General features: G+C 37.9%; 1 protein-coding gene and 1 long non-coding RNA gene across 10 annotated transcripts in view; both read right to left on the reverse strand.

Annotated features, from left to right (window-relative positions):
* LOC101166068 (calsenilin) overlaps positions 1-21,503 on the reverse strand; it is a 68,296-nt gene that overhangs the window by 19,990 nt on the left and 26,803 nt on the right. For 2 of the 8 annotated variants that reach the window (XM_078955847.1, XM_078955848.1), the window contains 3 exons: positions 11,517-11,600; positions 9,455-9,629; positions 2,702-2,826 (listed from right to left, as the gene is read on the reverse strand). In XM_078955847.1, coding sequence (XP_078811973.1) covers positions 2,702-2,826; positions 9,455-9,629; positions 11,517-11,600 — 384 coding nt within the window. Of the gene's footprint in view, positions 1-2,701; positions 2,827-2,970; positions 3,739-4,334; positions 5,601-9,454; positions 9,630-11,516; positions 12,084-15,570; positions 20,628-21,503 lie in introns of those variants that run through there. The other 6 variants (XM_078955850.1, XM_078955846.1, XM_078955845.1 and 3 more) reach the window with 6 other exon arrangements.
* On the reverse strand, positions 15,571-16,046 carry LOC110016069 (uncharacterized). 2 transcript variants are annotated; one of them, XR_013659366.1, is made up of 2 exons: positions 15,904-16,046; positions 15,571-15,814 (listed from the first exon to the last, which is right to left on the reverse strand). It is a non-coding gene; the product is annotated as an uncharacterized LOC110016069 (long non-coding RNA). The 2 variants fall into 2 exon arrangements; XR_002874369.2 differs by having other exon boundaries at positions 15,571-15,830.

Here is a 21,503-nt window from a genome sequence, read left to right on the forward strand (position 1 = left end):
CAACCCTGAATAAAAAAAAAAAGCTATAATATTACAAAGAAAGAATAGTAATAGCATTAAAAACAGATTATGTAATATGAATGCAAATCATAATATATTAATAATAATATTTACAAATAAAACTATAATTATTATAAATATAAGAGAAAAACAATATTAATTATAATAAATAATAAAATACAAAATAAAAAAATCTATAGATAGAAAGATAGATTAACTTCTAATAATTTTAACAAAATAAAACTATAATTATTAGAAGAAAATACTAACTATAATAAATAATAAATTACTAATTAATAAAAAGATAGATAGATAGATAGATAGATAGATAGATAGATAGATAGATAGATAGATAGATAGATAGATAGATAGATAGATAGATAGATAGATAGATAGATAGATAGATAGATAGATAGATAGATAGATAGATAGATAGATAGATAGATAGATAGATAGATATCAGTCACAAAAATTGATAGATAATGAACCCAAATAAGTCCTGTGGGTTTTCTCCGAGCCCTTCGGTTTCCCCACAATAATTCTTAGTGATTGGCTAGTGACTGATTAGTATCCCCTCCCTGAATCGCCACCTTATCGTGGTGGAGGGGTTTGCGTGCCCGAATGATCCCAGGAGCCAGTAGTCGGGTGGTGATCCACCTCAAACTGGTCCTGGGGGACGGGCCAGACTAAGGGCGGTTCAAACAAAGACCTTTTTATTCCTAGATCCACTAACCCCCCCAACCCCATAAAGAGTTACCAGGGCCCCACCCTTGAGCCCGACCAGTTAGTGCTGGTCTGGTGGTTTCTTCCTTAATTGCTATGGGGTAGTCCTTTCCTGAGCGGCTCCCACCCCGATAGAGGTGCATCTTTAACGACGACCTATCCCCAGCCCGGCTGAGAAGAATGCCTTTTGGATGCTCTCTACACACTGTATGAGCCCCTGATTGAAGTTCCAGAGCAGAGTGTGAAGTTCTCGTGTTCTGCACAGCTTCATCAGGTCCTCAGCATGACAGGATCCTGCAGTGATGAGGCTGTGATTACTGAAGATGGGATTAAAATAGGTTGCTGCCAGCAACCTTTCCAGAGAGGCTCTCTGGCTGAGAGACTCCATCATCCACATTCCAGGAGAGGGAGCAGACCCATGGCCGCTCCAGAATCCACAACGGCTCTTTTAAGAGCCACCCACCAAACCTTTAAGAGCTTGCTTCTCTCTTTTTCACAGATTTTAGTCATAACTTTCAAAGGACTAAAGTAGTTAAATACAAATACAATACAAAAATCTTTGTAGCTGAAGATTAGACAAATTCACAGACAAGTTACTAAATTCTAATACATAATTTTGTTTGTGATTGTGTATCTTTCTAAAAATTAAAAAACAGCTATTAGTGGACTAGTTAATGGGAATTTGTTTATTTTTTTTGATGAAGACCACAGAGTGCAATATTTACTAATATTTATTTGGTTTATGATAAAATATATAAGTACACTTACTGTCATAGGATGCCACCTGTGCAACAAAGTCAGTGGTGAAATTTCCTCCCTCCTAAATATTCCAGAGACAACTGTCAGCCCTATCATAACAAAATGGAAGAGTTTGGAACCTACAAACAACAGCAACTCATTCACCAAGCGGTTGGTAACGTAAACTGATGGAGAGGGGTCAGCGGATGTTGAACCTCATAGTGCAAAGTGGTTGCAGACTTCTGCACAGTCAATTGCTAAAAAAGTATTTGCTCACCCATCTAAAAGGTGTTATAATCATTGGGCACCAGTGCACAAAGCAAGGTCCATAAAGACATGGATGTAAGAGTCTAGTGTGGATGAACTTGACTGGCCTGCACAGAGTCCTGACCTGAACCTAATAGAACACCTTTGGAATGAGTTAGTGCAGAGACTGAGAGTCAGGCGTTCTCCACCAACATCAATGTGTGATCTCACCAATGCACTTTTGGAGGAAGAGTTGAAGCTGTAATATATGCAAAAGCTGGACAGACATCATGTTGAACTCTCTGGGTTAGGAATTGGATGGCACTCCAGTTCCACAGTACTAATACTCATTTCATGTGTGCAATATTCATCTTTTTTTTTTAACCGAACAGGTTTTGGTATTATTTATTTTTTATATGTACTAGAAAAAGAGCTGCTGGAAACAATTTCATTGTGCACTGCATAATGAGAATAAAAGATTCTGATTCATTTGTGAGTCAAGGCAGGTGGGCAAATACTTTTGATAATGTAGTGTAAATTACTCAAACTTTATTTGAAGTATAAAATTAGGCTTTTGCTTTTCTTGTTTCACAATAATCAGCAAATTCTGGATAAAAGTTTTATTATCAACTAATAGTTCACTTTGTTTTGGTGTATACCCCAAATACAAAACCCTACCTCTTGCTGGTATTTTATAAACCTCCAAGTTCCAAATTATTTGAATTTTTTTAAATTAACATGTGGAAATCAACTTATGTCATATTTCTCTAGTGAACTTTGAAAATATATATTTAATTTCTGTGTTCATTTTTGTACATTGCTAAAGTTTGCTATTATTTTTCTTCAGCTGCAAATCTTGTTTCCTGTTTGTTTTATTTTAGCTCTGAATGTTTGGTTTGTAATAAATCTCCTCAAAACTTCCTGTTCTCTCACCAGATCGATGAGCAAATGTATCAAAGGAATGGTATCTGTAACGGGCTGAGTGCTGTCTTACATTTTTGAAGCCTCTGTAAAGAGACTGAAGCTCCTTCTTGGTAAACTTGGTCTGGGCTTGCAGCTGCTCAAGGCCTTCAGGTTGGTGACGCACCATGGAGAGCTCGAGGTCACTGTCACTAGTGTCTGTTGCATGGAAATGGAAAATACAGGGGGAAAGAGCAGGGTGGGGGGCATACAGAAAGGATAGAGGAGTAAGTAGTGAAAGGAATTGGGGGAAAAGGGACTGAAATGGAGTGCACAACATAAAGAAAAGAGGGAAACACTCACCGTCTGTGTGGAAAAGAAAGCGAAGCACATTGAAGAAGGAAGAAAAGGGAGGAGGAAAAAGGCAGGAGATGTCATAACAGAAGAAGATGAATATAACTTTGACAAATGAGACAGTAAGGAAAATGTGGACATTTTGGGAGGAAAGACAAACTTGCATTATTAGAGAGTTAGACCATACAAAAAGACAAAAACCAGAGGAGATATCAGAATAGAAAATAACAAAAAAACATCAAAAAATTGAGCTCCTTTATTGTAGACACTTGGGAAAGTTTGATATTTTGATTCACTTGACTCAGTGTGAGTTTTTACAACAGAACTGGTTTGCTCTGCAACGACATTTTTCCAGCATAATATAAACATATGTGGCATAAATCACATTTTTTGGGTTTAATTTTTCGAATCAAATTCTCACTTTTTCAAATGTGACCAATCAATTTTTTTAAAAATAAATTTGTGTGAGGAAACAAGAAAAAAATAATTCTTTAACCTGCTAACATTGTATCATCTTTTTATGTCCTTTTTAAAGACAATGATTTCTTACAGAAAAAATGTTTCATGTTTTATTAACATTTGTCTGCAATGAGAAGTGTGGCAGCGTTTTAGAATCAGAGCTAACAGGGAAAGTTTAACACAGATTAAAGGAGAACTGATTCCTTAGAAAACTAGAGAACAATTCCCAGAATTGTACCGTTTGAGTTATTCCCCTTCTTTACATTAATGTTAGACAGATGGAGAAGAGCCAAATGAAAAAGAAGAGAGTATGTGATGAAAAATGAAGTGAAAAGAATTCATATCTAGATTAAAATATTTTCAAATGATTAATTTTTTTACTAATGTAGAAATATAAAAATGTGCTTACTAAACATGATGCACGTATGTATATTTTACTAAAGCATCTTAAAACATTTCCTACAGTGGACGAGTTAAAAATGATTCGTGCAAAACTATCCAATTAAAAATGGATAATATTTTTTAAAAAATACTTAAAAACTAGTTACAATGAGAACATAATTTAGTAAACAGTCAACAAAATACCAGAACCAACATGAAAATTCCAAAAACTCAATAAGTTTTTTCGAATACACTACACAGATATCTGCTTTTTTATGTGCCAGAATCTTTACTGGCAAAGTGCAAAAACGGCCTTTTTTTAATTAAACGTGATTATGAAAGACAAACATTTCTCGACTTAAGAGGAGAAAGTCATATTGTCATCAATGAGAAGGTTTAGCTAAACTAACTGGGATAATCAAAATATCTAAGTCCGTTTTTTTATTTATTTTAACTCTAGGTTGTTATTATTTTTTAAGAAGGAAATACAGCAACGCACTCATATAACTGGACAGACAATCCTTATGCCTTACCTTCCAGAGACAGAGGCTCCCAAATCCCAAACTGTTTAAGAACAACAATAAATAGTCCAACAACAACAGTAATGGCAATTATTTCCATGCCCTCCAAACCCATTGTTTGCCTCGAATAGCACTGCTCCAAAAACCCTTAAAATGGACCAATCCGCCCCCTGTTCTGCCAGCCTGCAGAATAATACCATCTTCATCTGCCTCCTGTCCATTTTCAAGTCTTTTATACTTGCATCAGCAGTCGTTACTTTACCTAAACCACTAGCTGGCAAAGAAAACACATAACAGGGTGACCGCAGAGTATCCTCCTTAGGTAAGAGGGCCCAAAGTCCATCATGTGCAGGAGAGAAGCCGGACACTTGCACAAAGTCCAAACTCTCTACAGTTGTTTCTCCTCTCAGGCAAGCCATTAGTGATCCGGTTCGGTTTAGCACCAACTCATGGCTCTACTCCTCTTTTTATCTCCTACTCTGCTGCTCTAAAAAGAATCCATGTGCAAGCGAGGCTGATGGAGGAGTGGGCGTGGTTTGTCCTCGATGCATACACAGACCTGAAAGGCCCTATTCTCACACTAAAATATTTAAATATGATTTAAGCTCATTATTTTAGGTTTCTTAAAGGGTTGATCCTTCACTCTTATTGGGTAAAATAGGATGTTTTGACTATGAGGCGGTCAGAACAACAGCACTTAAAGCTCAGCTCTAATGTAAACGCTGTTTATCTTTAATTTTGAGTCTTTTCACGATCACATAAAGAGTGAGGAAGTGTTTGAGCAAAGCTCAGTACTGATGAGTCGGCACATCATAATGGAGCAAATGAGGCAGACAGCAAATCAATTGCTGAGAGATGACATTTTAGTCTGTGAAGAGGCAGAGAAAAGTGAGCCGCGTGTGCTTTTGATGGAGGGAAAGGAATCCAAACTTCAAATGGATTTTAGAAAGCCACTTCGCTAATAACTAATGAACTTGAAATCCATAGTAAGTTAAAAAAAAAAAGAAGCATAAAAAGCTCAACACTGTGTCTGCATTTGCAGACATTTGTTCAGTATACCAAACTGAATGGAGGGAAACTTGGATTGATTGATTGATACTTTATTGATCTTGAGGGAAATTGCGTGGCTGTCTTTTTACCATCACACCAAGAATAAGACATTGTAGATGAAAAAGTACCATCAAAAGAAGCATAATTAAATACCTAGAATAATAGTCAATAAAACTTTTAAATCGCAAGAAATCTACAAGAATGACTTAGCTTGTGCCGTCTCTTACACTGGAACTTCCTTTAAAATGTTGATGCACCTTAAGTGCTGCTCTGTTCGTGTTCTCCCTATAGTTACGGGGGGGGGGGGGGCATGTTTAGATGTGGGTCATAAAGGCTTCAGCTTCATCAGCGTTGCTTATTGACAACACTGAAAGCAACACAAAAGCACAGAGGATCACAGAGCCTCTCATTCACAAAGGTGTGCTTTTTGTCACTAAGTGAGTTTTCCTCTTTTTAACTGCAAAACACACAAAATCCCAAAATGTTTTCATCTAGTTTCTCATTTAATTACAGTGGTATGAGAAAGTTTGGGCACCCCTGATAATTTTCAAGATTTTTCTTCATAAATCATTGGTTGTTCGGATCATCAATTTCAGTTAAATATATCATATAGCAGATGAACACAGTGATATTTGAGAAGTGAAATGAAATTTATTGGATTTAAAGAAACTGTGCAATAAGTACTTAAACAAAAATAGTCAGATGTGTAAATTTGGGCACCCCTGTTGTTTATTGATATGACTACCTTTAGCAATAATTATTGGAACACAAGATTTGTATTATAAGCTCATTGACCCTTGACCTACATACACACATGAAGCCAATCATGAGTAGAGGTATTTAAGGTGACCAAGAGCAAGTATTTCCTCTTTGCATCTTCTCTGAAGAATGTCAACACGGGAACCTCAAAACAGCTGTCAGATCACCTGAAAACAAAGATTGTTCAACATCGTAGTTTAGATGAAGGATGAAGAGATTTCAGCTGTCAATTTCCACTGTGAGGAATATAGTGAGAAAATGGAAGACCACAGGCACAGTTCAAGCAAAGGCCCAGAAAAATCTCAGCTAGGCAGAGGCGAAGGATGGTGAGAACAATCAAACTCAACCCACAGACCAGCTCCAAAGACCTACAATGGGATCTGGCTGCAGATGGTGTCACTGTGCATCGTTCAACCATTCAGCGCACTTTGCACAAGCAGATGCTGTAAGGAAGAGCAATGGGGAAGAAGCCTTTTCTGCACACATGCCACAAACAGAGTCGCTTGAGGTATGCTAAAGCACATTTGGATGAGCCGGTTTCATTTTGGAATAAGGTGATGTGGAATGACTGATGAAACTAAAATGGAGTTATTTGGACATAAGAAGGGGCGGTATGCTTGGCGAACAAAGAACACAGCATTCCAAGACAAACACTTACTACCCACAGTCACATTTGGTGGCGGTTCCATCATGCTTTGGGGCTGTGTGGCCAGTGCAGGTACTGGAAATCTTGTCAAAGTTGAAGGTCACATGGATTCCAGTCAGGATCAGCAGATTCTTTCAAACAATGTTCAAGAATCAGTGACAAAGTTGAAGTTGCGCCGGGGCTGGATACTTCAACAAGACAATGGCCCTAAACACTGCTTTAGTCCTACAAAGGCATTCATGCAAAGGAACAAGTACAATGTTCTGGAAGGGCATCTCGGTAAACCAAAATACCTTCAACCAGAATCCATGCCCTCATTGGAAGCTATAGGAAGCGATTGGAGGCTGTCATTTCTGCAAAGGAGGATCTACTAAATACTGATGGTATGTTTCGGCTGGGATGCCCAAATTTACACACCTGCCAATTTTTGTTTAAGTAATTATTGCACAGTTTCTTTAAATCCAATAAACTTCATTTTACTTCTCAAATATCACTGTGTTCATCTGCTATTTGATATATTTAACTGTAATTGATGATCCGAACAACCAATGATTTATGAAGAAAAATCTTGAAAATTATCAGGGGTGCCCAAACTTTCTCATACCACTGTATCTTATTACACTTGATATAAGACTAATTTAACTTACTAGTAACTTTTCATCAAAATCTTCAGTACTATCTCTAAAGAAACTGCATACTAGATACAATTTTGACAGCTTTATTCCAAAATGTGTAATTCTTGTCTTATGTTAATTGGTCTAAATAAGCATAGTTGGACAGTTTTAAGTGTTAAAATAGTTAATAAGAAAAGAATTAGTATGTATGTAAATGTACCAATATATTTTACATAATACACAATTGCTTTAGGACATATCATTTTTAATAAATTTAGGGTTTTAATAGCTAAATAGGACATCACAACCTATTTTGATACATCTTACCAAGACAAATCCTACCACTAACTAACCAGCTCAGTGGCCTTATGGTAGAGTGGAAGGTTGTGAGTTCAACCTGAGTCATACCAAAGACTCTAAAAATGAAACCCAATGCCTCTCTACTTGACAGCTAGTATTAAGGGGGTTGGGGATTGAGGAGTTAAACCACCAAATGGTTCACCGCGGCGTGTCTGCAGCTCACCACTTTCCCAGGGGCAATAGATTTAATATTTTTGCAACTACTTAGACATTTTAGAACGATAACTTGCTACCATGTAAACACACAGTCACTTAGAGGCTTGGTTGTGACTTTAGAGGATTCTTTCAAAACTGCTGCTATTTTAATGCAAACTGGTGATGCTATATTTGCTTCTCTTTCTCTCCTCCACAGACCATCACTGAAGAACATGCCCATGTTTGACAAGCATTATTAAAATCAGTCAGCTGTTATCGATATTCAGTGAATAATTTAATTTGTTTTTTTCTAAACTTTTTTTCAAGTAAGCTAAGTCATTAAACACCAACACAATTGGAAAAGTGCAGCGAATTAAAAGGAATGTGGAACAAGACACGATCAGTTGCTATGATACTGATATAACACTAGATGGCGCCAAATTACGGTCAAAACAAGATGTTGGTGAGAAAATGTTAATTTAAAAATGCTGACATCTGGATAATTTTCAGCTTAACACTTGTGCTATCCTAGGAACTTTAAGATTGGGAGTGGGGTCATTACGACCCCACAAGACAGTGTGCTGAACCTTTTTTCTTCAATGATTTGTGATCTTTACTGGTTTGCACGGATTACATGTGATCCTCTCCACCTTTATCCACCTTTGTCATGGTAGGGAGAACACGTCAGGGTGGGGTCATAGGCTAGCACAAGGGATAAAGGTATCTAACAAAACCCCTAACTGTGATGGTTTAATGTGATGTAAACAAAAGTTCATCAACAGTTTCTAAAAAGGTGTCTGTTTTTCTACTTCAGATTTTGGGGTTTTATTAGTGATACATATCTTTATTTAGTATAATTTGATGTTGTTATTGGGTTAGATGTTTTATAACATTATATTTCTTACATTTTGAGTTGTTTGATGACAGGTCGAGCTCAAGTTTATGAGCTCCTTGATAGTTCTGCCTCCAAATTTAGGTAGAACCCTATATTTTCCTTTGTAAAAAAATCTTAGGGGTCCTTGGGGTCTTTTTTCATTTGAAAGATCCAGTAAAGGTCAAGATCAGATGTCAGATGACTAAAAAAATTAATTCATCAGTACACATGTGGAAGTATATTAAACTGCAAAAATGCATGCAAATCAGTGTGAATCAATGTGTTCAATGCTGTTTTTTTAAAGTGAAGTTTCAGCCTCAAACCTGTCTTGGCCCTAACTGAAAGTTTTTGTTTGTTTTCCCATCTGATCCTGATCCATGTGCTGTGTTTCAATATGAGCCAACCTTTAATGAAACAGTCTGTTTAGGTTTGTTTCAAACTGTGAGGGCAGAACTTATTATTTTGGGCCAGAACAACAAAAAACAATATATATTTATTAAATTATGGAATTATTAAGTAAGGGTTTTTACTTGAATACTGTATTTTTTAATATGTAAACTATCCAATCAAAAACTGATAACAAATGAAACCAACAAAAAGTTAGACATCTTTTTTTTAAGTTCTTGGTAAAAGATCACATGTCTATCCTTAAGCAAACTAACAGGAAATGTTGTATTAGGTGGTATGTTTTTACCTGGGCCTTGTTGTGTGGTGCTGGCGATTATCCACTTGACAAGACAGCATTTCATGAGCGATTTGCGCGTGAGTCTGGGTTTCTGCCACTTTGAGCCGTCTGTCTGTTTAATCGAGTTTGAATCTTTGCCGTTGGCATCAGGCAGGAAATCGCCATCCACCGCTTTCCCATCTGCCTGAAGAAAGAGAAGTAACTTTTCCAAAGAGGAAAAGAAAACTGTTGGGACACAAAGTCAGACTATACTAATGAATCCAAATGTGTTAGTTTTCCTTAAAATCTAAGATCCTGTTCTGACCTCATTCCTGGACAGGAATCTGCTCACCTTTCCTGGATTTAATAAATGTTCTTATCATGTAGTAATCTCCCTAACTCTGATTAAGACAAGTTTACACTTTATTTTCATGAGAAAAAATTGTGAAAGATTTTGGAATTTTCAGAATGATCTTTATTGCTTATTTGCACATCAGTCTGACATCAGTCTGACATGTTTACACCTTTACACCTAAAACTGAAGTGTTCTCCCTTTCACTTTTTAAAATAAAATAAAAAAATCTTTGAGTTTAATAAAGCATACATGTCTCAAAAGCCTGATTATAACAATAGTTTACATATTTTTAGCCTTATTTACTATTCATGACAGCTGTGAGGTGGGGGTGGGAAGAAATTTAGCTGGATAAACGGAAAAAACTCTGATCTGTCAAGCTGAATCGTCCATCTTCAGAGCAATGTTAATTTGGGCAGAAGGAACCCTAAACAATTTGACCATTCCTTGGGCTTAATGCTTCAGAATCCAACAAACAATAAACCTAACATTTATTTTTCTCTAAAATCTACAAGGCTGCAAATGTTTGATTTCTTTCCCACTTTTGCTCTCACATTGAAGGGCTAAGATGTAGAAGTTAACCCGTCAAACAGTGCTGAATGTCAAAGATTGTGTCCTATTCTCCTCCTGCTTTGTCCCTGTCTGTAGGTTTTAAAACTTGTGACAGTAATCCCCAAAAAAACAAAGAGAGTAGCTGCATGGCGGAGAGCGCACAGGACCACTGTGGAGGGATCTCCCCGGTCCCCACGCTGTCCTTCTTTGAATATGTGGAGCATGCAGCATCCAGAACGTTCCTCCATAATTCACACTCCACAAAACCGCATCAATAAAAGATCAGAATAGCAGCTGCCATGCCGCGCTTTGTGATGACCTCCGCTCTGCAAACGATGACCAGCACTAACGAAGGGCACGACATCTTCAAAAAAGTAACACATTAGCATACAAAACCACAAAATGCCTGTCACACAACAACACTGAAAGATTCATGAATCCATCATCACATGTGTCTCATTCATACATGCAGCACGACATTTTAGAATTGTCTCATCTATTCTTCCAGTGTATGTTTATTCAGAAACATTTTACATCATTTAAAAAAAATATCAACACAATTGTGAGAAAATTGCACCAAAAATACCTGAGAACTCATCATATTTTTTGCAAATAAAGAAGCTTGTTTTTAGGTAGAAAAAAAAAGATCCATTCTTAAAATAGGGGGAAAAATTACTGAAAGGGTCTGATCTTCATGTAATATAATTGTTTAAAAAAATATAGAAGGCAGCTGAAGTGAAATAATGTCCAACGCTGCCTTCACAACACTTTGAGGTTCTGGGTTTTTTATCTTTCTCCAAATGTTTAGTACTGTCAAATGTATTTATGTTTTTAATGTGTAGCTAAGCCCTACTAAAGCAAATCAAAAAAAACATGAAACAGTTTGAACACATATTTTCAAAACATGTAAAATAACTGCACGGTTTTATGAAAATAAAAGGACTAATTGAAGATAATTATGATCATTTTTGTTCCAAAATAACTAGTCTGCTTTATATATTTTAAGCAATAATTTTAATTCATTTAAAACAGCCTATTTTTTTAATAATAAATTTGTAATTTATAAATTGTTTTTTGAAATTACTTGAATTGGGCTCAAAAGTCAAAAAGTTATTGAATTCCTGCAGAAATGTTATAACTAAAATAAGCTTATGGGTCAGAGTATAAAGTATTTAGATTTTACTGCACCTGCATTATATTAGGATGTCCGTTTTTGCCTGGAAGAAACGTGTGCAGTCCTCCTCCTGCCCTCCTCCAACCACCCTCAGTGAGCTGCACAGCAGTGTGGAGAGACAGAAAGGAGGAGCAATCCTGTCTCTGAAGCAGAAGACGAACGCTGTGGCGCTGTAAGCATGAAGTGCTGAAGCACAGTGAAAGCTCAAACCTGAAGAAAAATGACCTGACAAATTCCAGCAGATGTGTAAAGTGCATTTGCTGCTTTGAAAAGATGACAAACAAGCAAACCTCATGGAGCAGAGGGAAGGAGGTGCAGAGGGGCAGTTTGCTTTGTGAAAACTGTTATTAGAAGTGCCAGATAATATTGTATACTGCTGTGAGGATACGTGAGCAGTTTCAGACACTGTGTCTCTGTGGAAATTAAAGAGGAAGGCTGCTGTCTGGATGATCCGTCCCAACAAAATAATATTAAAAGAAATATTTTTACAGCCTCTCATCAGACAAAGTTTGAGAGTGAGAGTCTTATTCTTTGTTCAAAGTCTGGATTTAAACGTGACTGCAGTAGAGCCCTGCGCGGGACTATTTTCTTCATCCCGCTCCCGCCCGCGCCCGCTGAATTTTTGACCAATCCCGCCCGCTCCCGCAACGTATGCGTTACACTCCCGACCGCTCCCGCAATATGTATGTCCACTCCCGCCCGCACCGGCAAAACTCAGAGAATTTAGTCCCGCACAGTAATAGAGATGCATTGATTTTGTATCGTCCCCCGTCCCGCAGGAAAAAAAACACGTATTTTTATTGATATTATTAAAGAGATTCATGTCCTCCTCCAGCCTCATCTTTTGATGCATTCCTCTTGTGTAATGTGCAACTTAAATATTAAATATATTTTCACAAATCCTGTTCGGTTAAAAGTGTCCCTGTGTGCGCGCAGACAGACGGCCTGAAGCGCGCTCTTAGTAAGAGGCGGGGCGGGGCGCACCCCCAACAACAGGTTAGATGACAGAGGCCATTGGGCGTCTCTACCTGGTGCCTTCACGGAGCTTCAGTACATAAGAATCCAACAGCCGCTCAGCCTAACGTAGTCTGCTAATATATATTCATGAGATATTCATGGCAGCACTGATCCCGCGGGGTTTATTTTTTGCCGCCCGCTCCCGCCCACAGCACAATTCAAACCGCCCAATCCCGCGAGATTTGGGTTGGGTCCCGCGGGACCCGATCCCAATGCAGCCCTCTAGACTGCAGGTGTTATTGTTGTTGAGGCAGAGAAGCAAAAATGTTTAAGAATGATGCTCTTTTACAGCCAACACAGTTGATTATTGTTTATGTATTTATCTCCATGCTCTTCTTTGTCTTTTGGAAACTCGCTTCAGCGGTCCGTCAACCTAAAACCACCATCCAACTAACTCTCTTCTGTACACCCAGCTCACTCACACCAAAAACCAGGGGGGTGGTAACCAGTGACTTTTGGTAAAAAATTATACTCCACAGAAAAGGCTTTTAAAAGCGTTTTCAGAGCGGCAGAAGTTCATAATTCGCCTTTAAGTTGTGAGCGTGAATGCTGGCACGGAGTAAGCCACCCCCTTTTCCATCACCTATCTGTTTGCGCTCTCCCACTAGCTTACAGCCGCTCACACCCCCAACCTAACATTTCCTGTGCAACAAAAATGGCCAACAACATTGGAGCTATCCAGCCGTAGATGAGGAAATGACATTTTTGTCTTCAGCCAAAGATCCAGATGTGGTCCCAGAGCCTGACTCAGGTTGCAGACCCCTTACCTAACATGCTTTTCTTGCACTCCAGACTCTCTGTAGTCTGTCATGGACTCCTCCTTCTGACCTGCTTCTCCACAAGCATCCTAAAAGCAAACATTCCATCTGTGCGAACAAATAAATGTTGTAGTTGGTTTTACTGTCCTTTCTTGCACCAATTCGACATCAAACTGACCTCAGAAAACAAGACATCAAGACAGGCTGTTTGTGGTCTGTGAGACCACAGCATCAACAAGACGTCTCTGAGGAACTGTCCTTGTTTTGACTTTGCAACTTGAAATTTCATCCTGTTACAGCGATCACTTATGCTGCATAACCTCAGCTTCACACTTGCTTTGAAGGAAAATAAATATATTCAGGAAGCTTCTTATATGCAGTCCCCCCTGTAGCACAGTATGATGGGGGGGGGGAATCCAGTGACAATGGAAAACTTCATAGATCAGAAATGTGATTCTTAATAGAAACATAGAAATGAAAAAATGATAACACGCTGATGTTCTCCAAACCTGGATAATTATTCTGTCCTTGTACCTCCTTCAGGTTCATCTCTTTCCTGCAGACACTCGGGTTGTTTTTAGACTCAAATTTCCACCAAAGATCCAGTTTCCTGAGTTCTTTAGACATTAGCTATTAGTTTACCTGAGAATGGAGGCTGTTTGTTGCAGAAATAACGACATCTTTTTCACTTTTAAAAAAACATTTTCAGCCTTTTTATGTTTCACATTTTGCTACAGACATGTACATGCACACATTTTGAGCTGGAATTTGTTGTTCTTAGTGAGAAATTTTAAAAAGGTCATTTACTTTTATATTTCCACAAATTATGCACGATAAAGAGCAGTCATATGAGACTACATGAACTTCAAATAAAGGCTCTGGCCTCCAAGCTATGTTTTTGTTGTTGTTAACTTTGGTGAAAAGAATGAAAAGGAGGGAATTTTGCACCAAACATGTATGCTAAAGTAAAAAAAAAAACATGTATGCTAAAGTTCCCACAAATATCCATCCTTGGTGTCACGTAGAGAATGCATGGATTTTCTGTAATATTAGTTACACAGGATTAAATAAAAAAATAACCTATGAGAAAAAAAAATCCCTTGTGATGATTTATCTGTCAAAAATCAGAACTCTCTCACCCCTCTGCCGTCTCCTTAATTCTAGCCATTCTGCATTCTGGTAACATTATCATTGATAATTTCAAATATTTTGTTTCTCGTTTTAGGTTTATTCTCCCTGTAATGTTAAAAAGAAGAAAAGTTAAGTCCGTCTTAAGTCAAATTTTAATGCAAAACTCCTAAAATATTTAAAACAAGCGCAACTATTTAAAAAGCAAAAATATAACTAGATGGCTTCACTTAAGTGCCTGACTTTCATTCATAAAGCTTATTGTATGATTTAAGAAAATATTTTATGACTACTGAATCTTGATTTGTCTGATCCTTCGTCATTCTTCTTGGTTTGAACTACTATTCATGTTTAAAGTCCAATATTTTTTTTTTACATGAGTTGAAAAAAACAAAAGCATTGACTGCTTTATTCTTGAGTAGAAAGTAAAGAAGCACAGCTTAAAGTCTTCATTTTCCCTTGATGCTAAAATGTTGAACCCACAAAGCTGACAGGAATCATAAAGTCAATGCTATTTAAAGATTTAATTAACTTGATAATCTGTCTTCTCTGTTCATTACACAGCCTTGAGTTTTGTTGATGTCGTCATGGGCATTCTTTTATTTTTCTACCACTGCAGGTTACAGGTTAATTACGGTCTGCCCCGCCATTTTTCTTATTTTCCTCCAGAGTCTCAGCGCACAGGGAAGGCAGCAGATGAAAGTTTCATATCCTACTGCCTCTCTGCTTGTTCCAGTCATTGCACTTCATAACTAATGCAACAGACTCCTCATGCAGCCCATTTCTGCAACTGCATTCTATATTGCTGCAGCCAGCTGTAAAGTTTATGACAAAAAAATCTAAGATGAGTCTGAGAGCTAAAAATGAAAAAGCCACAGAACTGATTTAATCCTTTGTTTGTAAAGTCCAGTGAAAGCCACAAATGCCCTGAAGTGATTATATTGACACTGCTCTATCAAAGTCTGTCAAACTCATGTTTAAAACTGGTTAAACATGAGTTGTATGACTTTTAAAGATTTTTCTAAACATGTAAAGTGTTGTGTATTGTTCATAATGTAAGGACTGGAGGTTTGACTATGGATGGAAAAGGGAATAGGATTATTATGAGGTAAGAAAAATGGACTGAGTGACAGCACACATGATGCTACCAAAGAGGACCAGACCCTTGGCCAAAGCATACACTTTATTTACAAAAACAGTTAACAAAACATGGTAACGGCCTCTGAGATACCAGATTAAAAACTACTACAAAAATATATAAAAAGTTCTAAAAGGAAGAAAAAGTTAAAACACAGGATTAAAAGCAGATTCAATTAAGAAAGTCACAAGTCTAAAACTGAGGGGCGTCCTCGCCCAGCCGGCTCCTCTAGAAGATGGACAGGGATCCCTCCGGTCACACGCATCAGGACCTGTGGGCAAAAGCATCTGCCAGTACCAAAACGACTACAGCTGCCCTAGGCTATCCTGAGGAGTGTGGCTACACTTCCAATTTACTCACATGGCAGGCAGAGTTCCCCTCTGTCTCTGCGTGTGTCCAGCGTCACGCATTCCTTTCCCGTGTCACTTCTGGCTGGGCTTCCTCGACACTCTGCGGCTCCTGCGTGGAAAAATAAAGCAGCAGCACCAAAGGCACTCCAAAATGCAGGCTTATTGCAACCTTCTTGCTTATTCCAACCAGTCTGCAGTGTTGCTTTTCAGCTGATCAGGGAAAGTGCATCAACGGGGCGTGTCCATTCGCAGCATGCAAAAATTTGTAAAAGCAAGCACAGCAAAACATGCAAAAAACTCTCAGAAAACCATGCAATTTACCAGTGTATGCTCACAATAAGAAACTGGGCTAACAGGTCATTGACATTGATGACTGTAATACTTTGGTTTGTCATCACTACTCACAACACTGTTGCCTCTCAGGTGAAGAGCAATATGAAACCCCCAACAACCGTTTAGAAAAGTTCAAAGGAACCATGACTGTGAAAGGACATACTCATGGTCTGGACAATGACAAAGTGCTGCTAAGAGGATGTACCCTGAAAAACACTGAATGGTGCTTTGGCCTGGTCATCTTTGCAGGTTAACTCTTTTTAGTTGTGTAATATTCATTTTAACATTTCAAATCATATAATTAGTGGTTGACAACGTGATTCATAGTTGATAATGGTTCATTTTGAACAATCTGATTTGATCCGATTCACTGACCTAAAGTTAAGTAAAATTTAGACAGAGATAAATACTTAAGTACTAAACAGGTGAAGTTTTCCAGTATTTCTTGCTAGATAATCAAGTCAAAATTAAACATGTGTACAAATAAACAAAGAAGAATTATTGTCAAATCCTTTTACTTTTAGTTCAATGGCCGCACGTTTTGTTCGTAGACAAACAGACTTAAAATCTTCCATAGTGACACATTAATGTGAGCGTTTTGAATGCGGCAGCCCGAAACGTGCATTTCCATGGACTTTTGTTTGGAAGCAGCCACTTGAACACATGTTGCAGAGACTAGTGTGAATGTAGAATAAGAAGTTTACTTAGTGAAGTAAAACAAATAGTGCTTTTTTTCCCCCATTACACTTAACTACCAGGCTCAGTTACCTAATGAGAGCGCTGTGGTAACCGCAGATAGGAGCTTTGGCTTTGTGTTGCATTCTCACACACCAGAGACCATCACAGTCATGCAGATGGGCAAAAAAATTGTGTATGAGCTTGTAGCTGTCCTGGACCTCAGCAATAGGCGGAAGAGGATGTCAGTCATAGGTGGGTAAAAACTAATACATTAAAATAAAACCACCTATTGATAGAGGAGAAAAAAACAGCTTTTTATGAACAAACCATTAATAATCATTTTTTAATATCATTTTTTGATTGCAAGATAATGGATAAACTTTACACGCGTGGTATTACATCCTACTAAATGTATACATTTTTTCATCAAAACTGATCCTCATTGCTCTGAGTTTTGTGTTTTATTGAGATAAAGTACAACTAACCTGTATATCTTTCCTTTCCTTTTAAATCCTCAATAACAAGTTTATCAGCCTCTAAATGCAAGAGGTTGAAACATCATGAATCTACTTTTGTTCATGCATAGTGACTAATATGCTTTTTTACTAACTTTTTTTAACGGTCAAAAAGTGTGCAGCCCTGAAGGAAAAACCTCCCTCTTCTGCAAAGGAGCAGACACAGTTGTCTTTGAGAGACTGCACTCCTTCAACAAACTTAAAGAAGCTACCCAAGAACATCTCAATGTGAAATGTACAACTGCATTATTTTTATTCATGCAATGTAGACACGTTGTGTAACACTAAAAATAATATTTTTACTCTAACCAAAACAGAAATACGCACAGGACGGCCTACGGGCCCTAGTTTTAAGCTCTAAACAACTTGAAGAGAGCTATGTGCAGGGGTGGAAAGAGAGACTCCATGAGGCCAGCATCGCCATGGAGGGAAGAGAGGAGAAACTTGATGAACTCTTCGAGGAGATGGAAAAAGAGATGACTGTTAGTGCACCAGCTAAATGTGTCTCTAAATCAAAAAGTTTGCTAATGAACTCACACCCACAGTGGCCCTGAAGCACATTTCACTTGACACAAAATCATTTTAAAGACTTACTGTCAATTACAAAAATATAGATTAGTGACACATCCGGACACGTCTGATGATGTGCACACAGTCATTTAGTCATTTCACATATTTTAATAAATCTGAAAAAGAAACAATCATAAATGTTAGAATGTTAAAGGAACATAATAAATATAAAAAAAAATAAAAAAGTATAGTTACATTGACTTTAACATGTTCTTTTTAACATTAGTTTTGTTTTAATAATCGTGGTCTTTCAAATGTTTTTGTGTTGCGTGATTCGCTGATGAGATTTTCACTTTAGGACCATTGAACACACCTCAAATGCTCCTCTATTTAAATGCCATTAGCTACTCTCATATCCCCTACTTTCAGTCCCTTTCCTTGACCCTTGACTTGTTAATTTTCTATTTTTTCTCTCTTTTTCTTAACAAAATGGCTAAACTTTCATTTACACTATTACACTATTACATACTTTCATGTAAACTATTGAGCAACTTGTTCAAGCTGACATGAAAATCTGGATGTTGACTGCAGACCAAAAAGGTTGGTGCCGTTCTGTTTGCCATTTGGAGCTGAATGAAACATTGTGACACATTTAAAGCTTTTAATAATGATAAATTAATCAAAAACTAATTCCAAACAAGGCCTAAAGACACACTGGAAGTGGTGCTCGAGAATCTTTTCATCATTTAACCTAAATATGGAAAGAAAGACAAGGCAGCCATACTGGCTCTGGATGCTCAAAAAGCTTTCGATATGATAGAATGGCCATATCTCATAGCAACGCTGAAAAAATTCGGTTTTGGTGAGGTTTTTACAAACTGTTTTGTAACTGTTTTCGTTACCTTCAGGTCAGACACTGTGTCAGGGCGTGGTGTCCAAGCCTTGACCTCCCAACTACACACCCCCTCTATGAGCTCATCTCACTTCCCCCTGACTCCAAGCGGATCATATCTAAATTTGTTTCTTGGTTCTCTACTGTGGTCCCCTCTGACTCGATTAGAGATGCTTGGGCTACAGATTTGAACTGTGAGGTACCTGACGGTTTCTGGAATGAGGCACTGTCTAAAATTTACCGCTCCTCCATCAGTTCCAGACTCAGGTTGATTCAGTTTAAGGTTCTGCACAGACTGCATTATTCCAAAACGAAGCTGAACAAAATCTTTCCAGCTGTCTCGGCTACCTGTGACAGGTGTAAAACATCAGAAGGTACGCTGGGTCATTTATTCTGGTTTTGTCTATCGTTGCACAGTTTCTGGAGTAAGATTTTTAAATGCTTTTCTGATGCATATGATAAGGATAACCAGCCCAATAGCCACCTGGCCATCTTTGGATGTTCTTCACAAACTTCCCATTTGCCACAACATATACAGACAGTTCTACAGTTGGGAATGGTGGTGGCCAAAAAACGTATTCTTCTAAACTGGAAATCAACAACTCCTCCGTCCTTTGAACACTGGCTGGCTGAGATCATATATGCCATTGGGCTAGACAGGCTGAGGCCCTGCAGATTTGGTTCACAGTATAGATTCAACACTGTTTGGAAACCCTTTCTGGTTCGCTGCAACATAACTTGAACTACAACACCGAACAACAGGACTACAATTGAAGAGGTGCCGGACCTGGGTCGCAAATGTAATTTTGCATCCCCCTCTCTTGTACAAGTTGTGTCTGACTGCAACATTTACTTGTGTATTTGTTTATAGATTAGTATGATAAATCTGGCAAGCTATTTTTTTTTCTTTTTCTTTTATTTATTTATTTTGGCCTCTTGCCTTTTGCAAGTGTCATGTTTTTTTGGGCTTGTTGTTATTTTTCCCCTTTGACTTTGTTTGTTGTTGTTTTACATCATATGTTCACTTAAACTTGAAAATAAAATATAAAAAAAAAATCAACTTTGTTTGTGTGTCGTGGTTTATTCCACTTTGTTGTTGCCACAGATATGATATGATCCATCAAAGCAGAGTTCATAATCATGTATAAAAGCGGTCAACAAAAAATACTGGGCCCTGTGCACCCTCTCTGTATCAAACCAACAAACCAAACTAACACCGGTGACAGGTGTGCCTAAATGACGTCTTAACTAATCACGTGACCAAAAAAAGGGAATTATAAACAAACATGATCATGGCGACTACAATCAGCTAGAACTGGATGCTGTTCAAAAACCACTGGACCTGGACTGCTCAAACCTGGATTAAATTATGATTTAGATACTAAAGAATACATAAACCCAGTTTCTGATGTGTAAAAATGTGAAATTGAATGATTTGAGTTGATTGCATTTTTCACACCAAGATCACCTAGAACCTTCACTTCTGCGAAGTATAACTCTATTTACAATTACAATAGTAATATCTTTAGATAATAATAAGTGTAATAAATAAGTGTAATAATAGCTATCCATTTTGAAGAACAAGAAAATGTTTTTTTTCCATTGCTCTCATAGGTTGTCAATCCCCCCGCCCTGGTCAGCACACGCCTGTTTTCCAGAGGAGGTGGTATGTCCCTGATATTGTGGATGCCACTTTACCGGCGTTGGTTAACGTAGTATCGTACCGAAGGTAAGTGCCTTAACCTCTGTTCAGTGAGCTGAAGGCTGGCCATAGTGATGGGATGTTGATGTCTCAGCTGTATTTATCTGGACAAAAATAATCAGAATGAAGAACTGTTAAGAATAAAAATGTATCATGTAAACATTCATTTTAAATTCATTTCAAATCATTCATCTCTATGTTAAAAATCTGATGGAGTGGGCTTTACAGGGTTAACAGAATATACTATGCTTTAGACACAGATGAGCTCCTTAAGGCGCTTAAATCATGTAAAATCGACTTTTTAAATGTAATACCATGTTCATTCCTCTAAAAAAAAAAAACAGCCCCAAAGCAGTATTTTGATCCATTCAGGCATTTCTGAGTATTCCTCTAAAACCTGTTCTCTGAGTATCAGCACCTCCCAATCCATGAAAACGAGCGGATTTTCATACTTGTGCAAAAATAACTAATTTTTCTCTTTTTTTAAATCCTTCTTTAGTGTGCAGAAGGTTGTCATATATATGCATGTAGGCTATAGAATAGCATGATATATATACCCTTTAAATCTTTTGTCCCCTCTGTCTCTCTTTAGAACTATTTTGATTTGGGGGGGCCTGAAAACTGGAGCCGGATTCATCATCCATGAGGATGGGGAGATTATGACCTGTGCCCACATCCTGAAGGGGAACTCCAGAGTGGAGGTGGGCGACAGCAACGTTGTTTTACTAAAACTTCAATTTCAATGTTGGAGGAACAGGAAGAAGGTCTGAAGGTGTCCTCACTGTTTTCCAGGTCCAGCTTCAGAGTGGGCAACGTTTCCCTGCCACCATTGTAAAGATGGACGTGGAGGCTGACATGGCCCTTTTAAAAATTAATTTGTTGGTGAGAATGTGCTTCCTCTTTGTCCATTTCTAATTATCCTCCTCCCACCGCCTCCTCCACTTCTTACTCATTCTCCAGTTTTCTTTCTTGTCCTCTTC

This window comes from Oryzias latipes, chromosome 12 (genome assembly GCF_053564925.1).
Source record: "Oryzias latipes strain Hd-rR chromosome 12, Olatipes_Hd-rR_3.1".
Taxonomy (NCBI): domain Eukaryota; kingdom Metazoa; phylum Chordata; class Actinopteri; order Beloniformes; family Adrianichthyidae; genus Oryzias; species Oryzias latipes.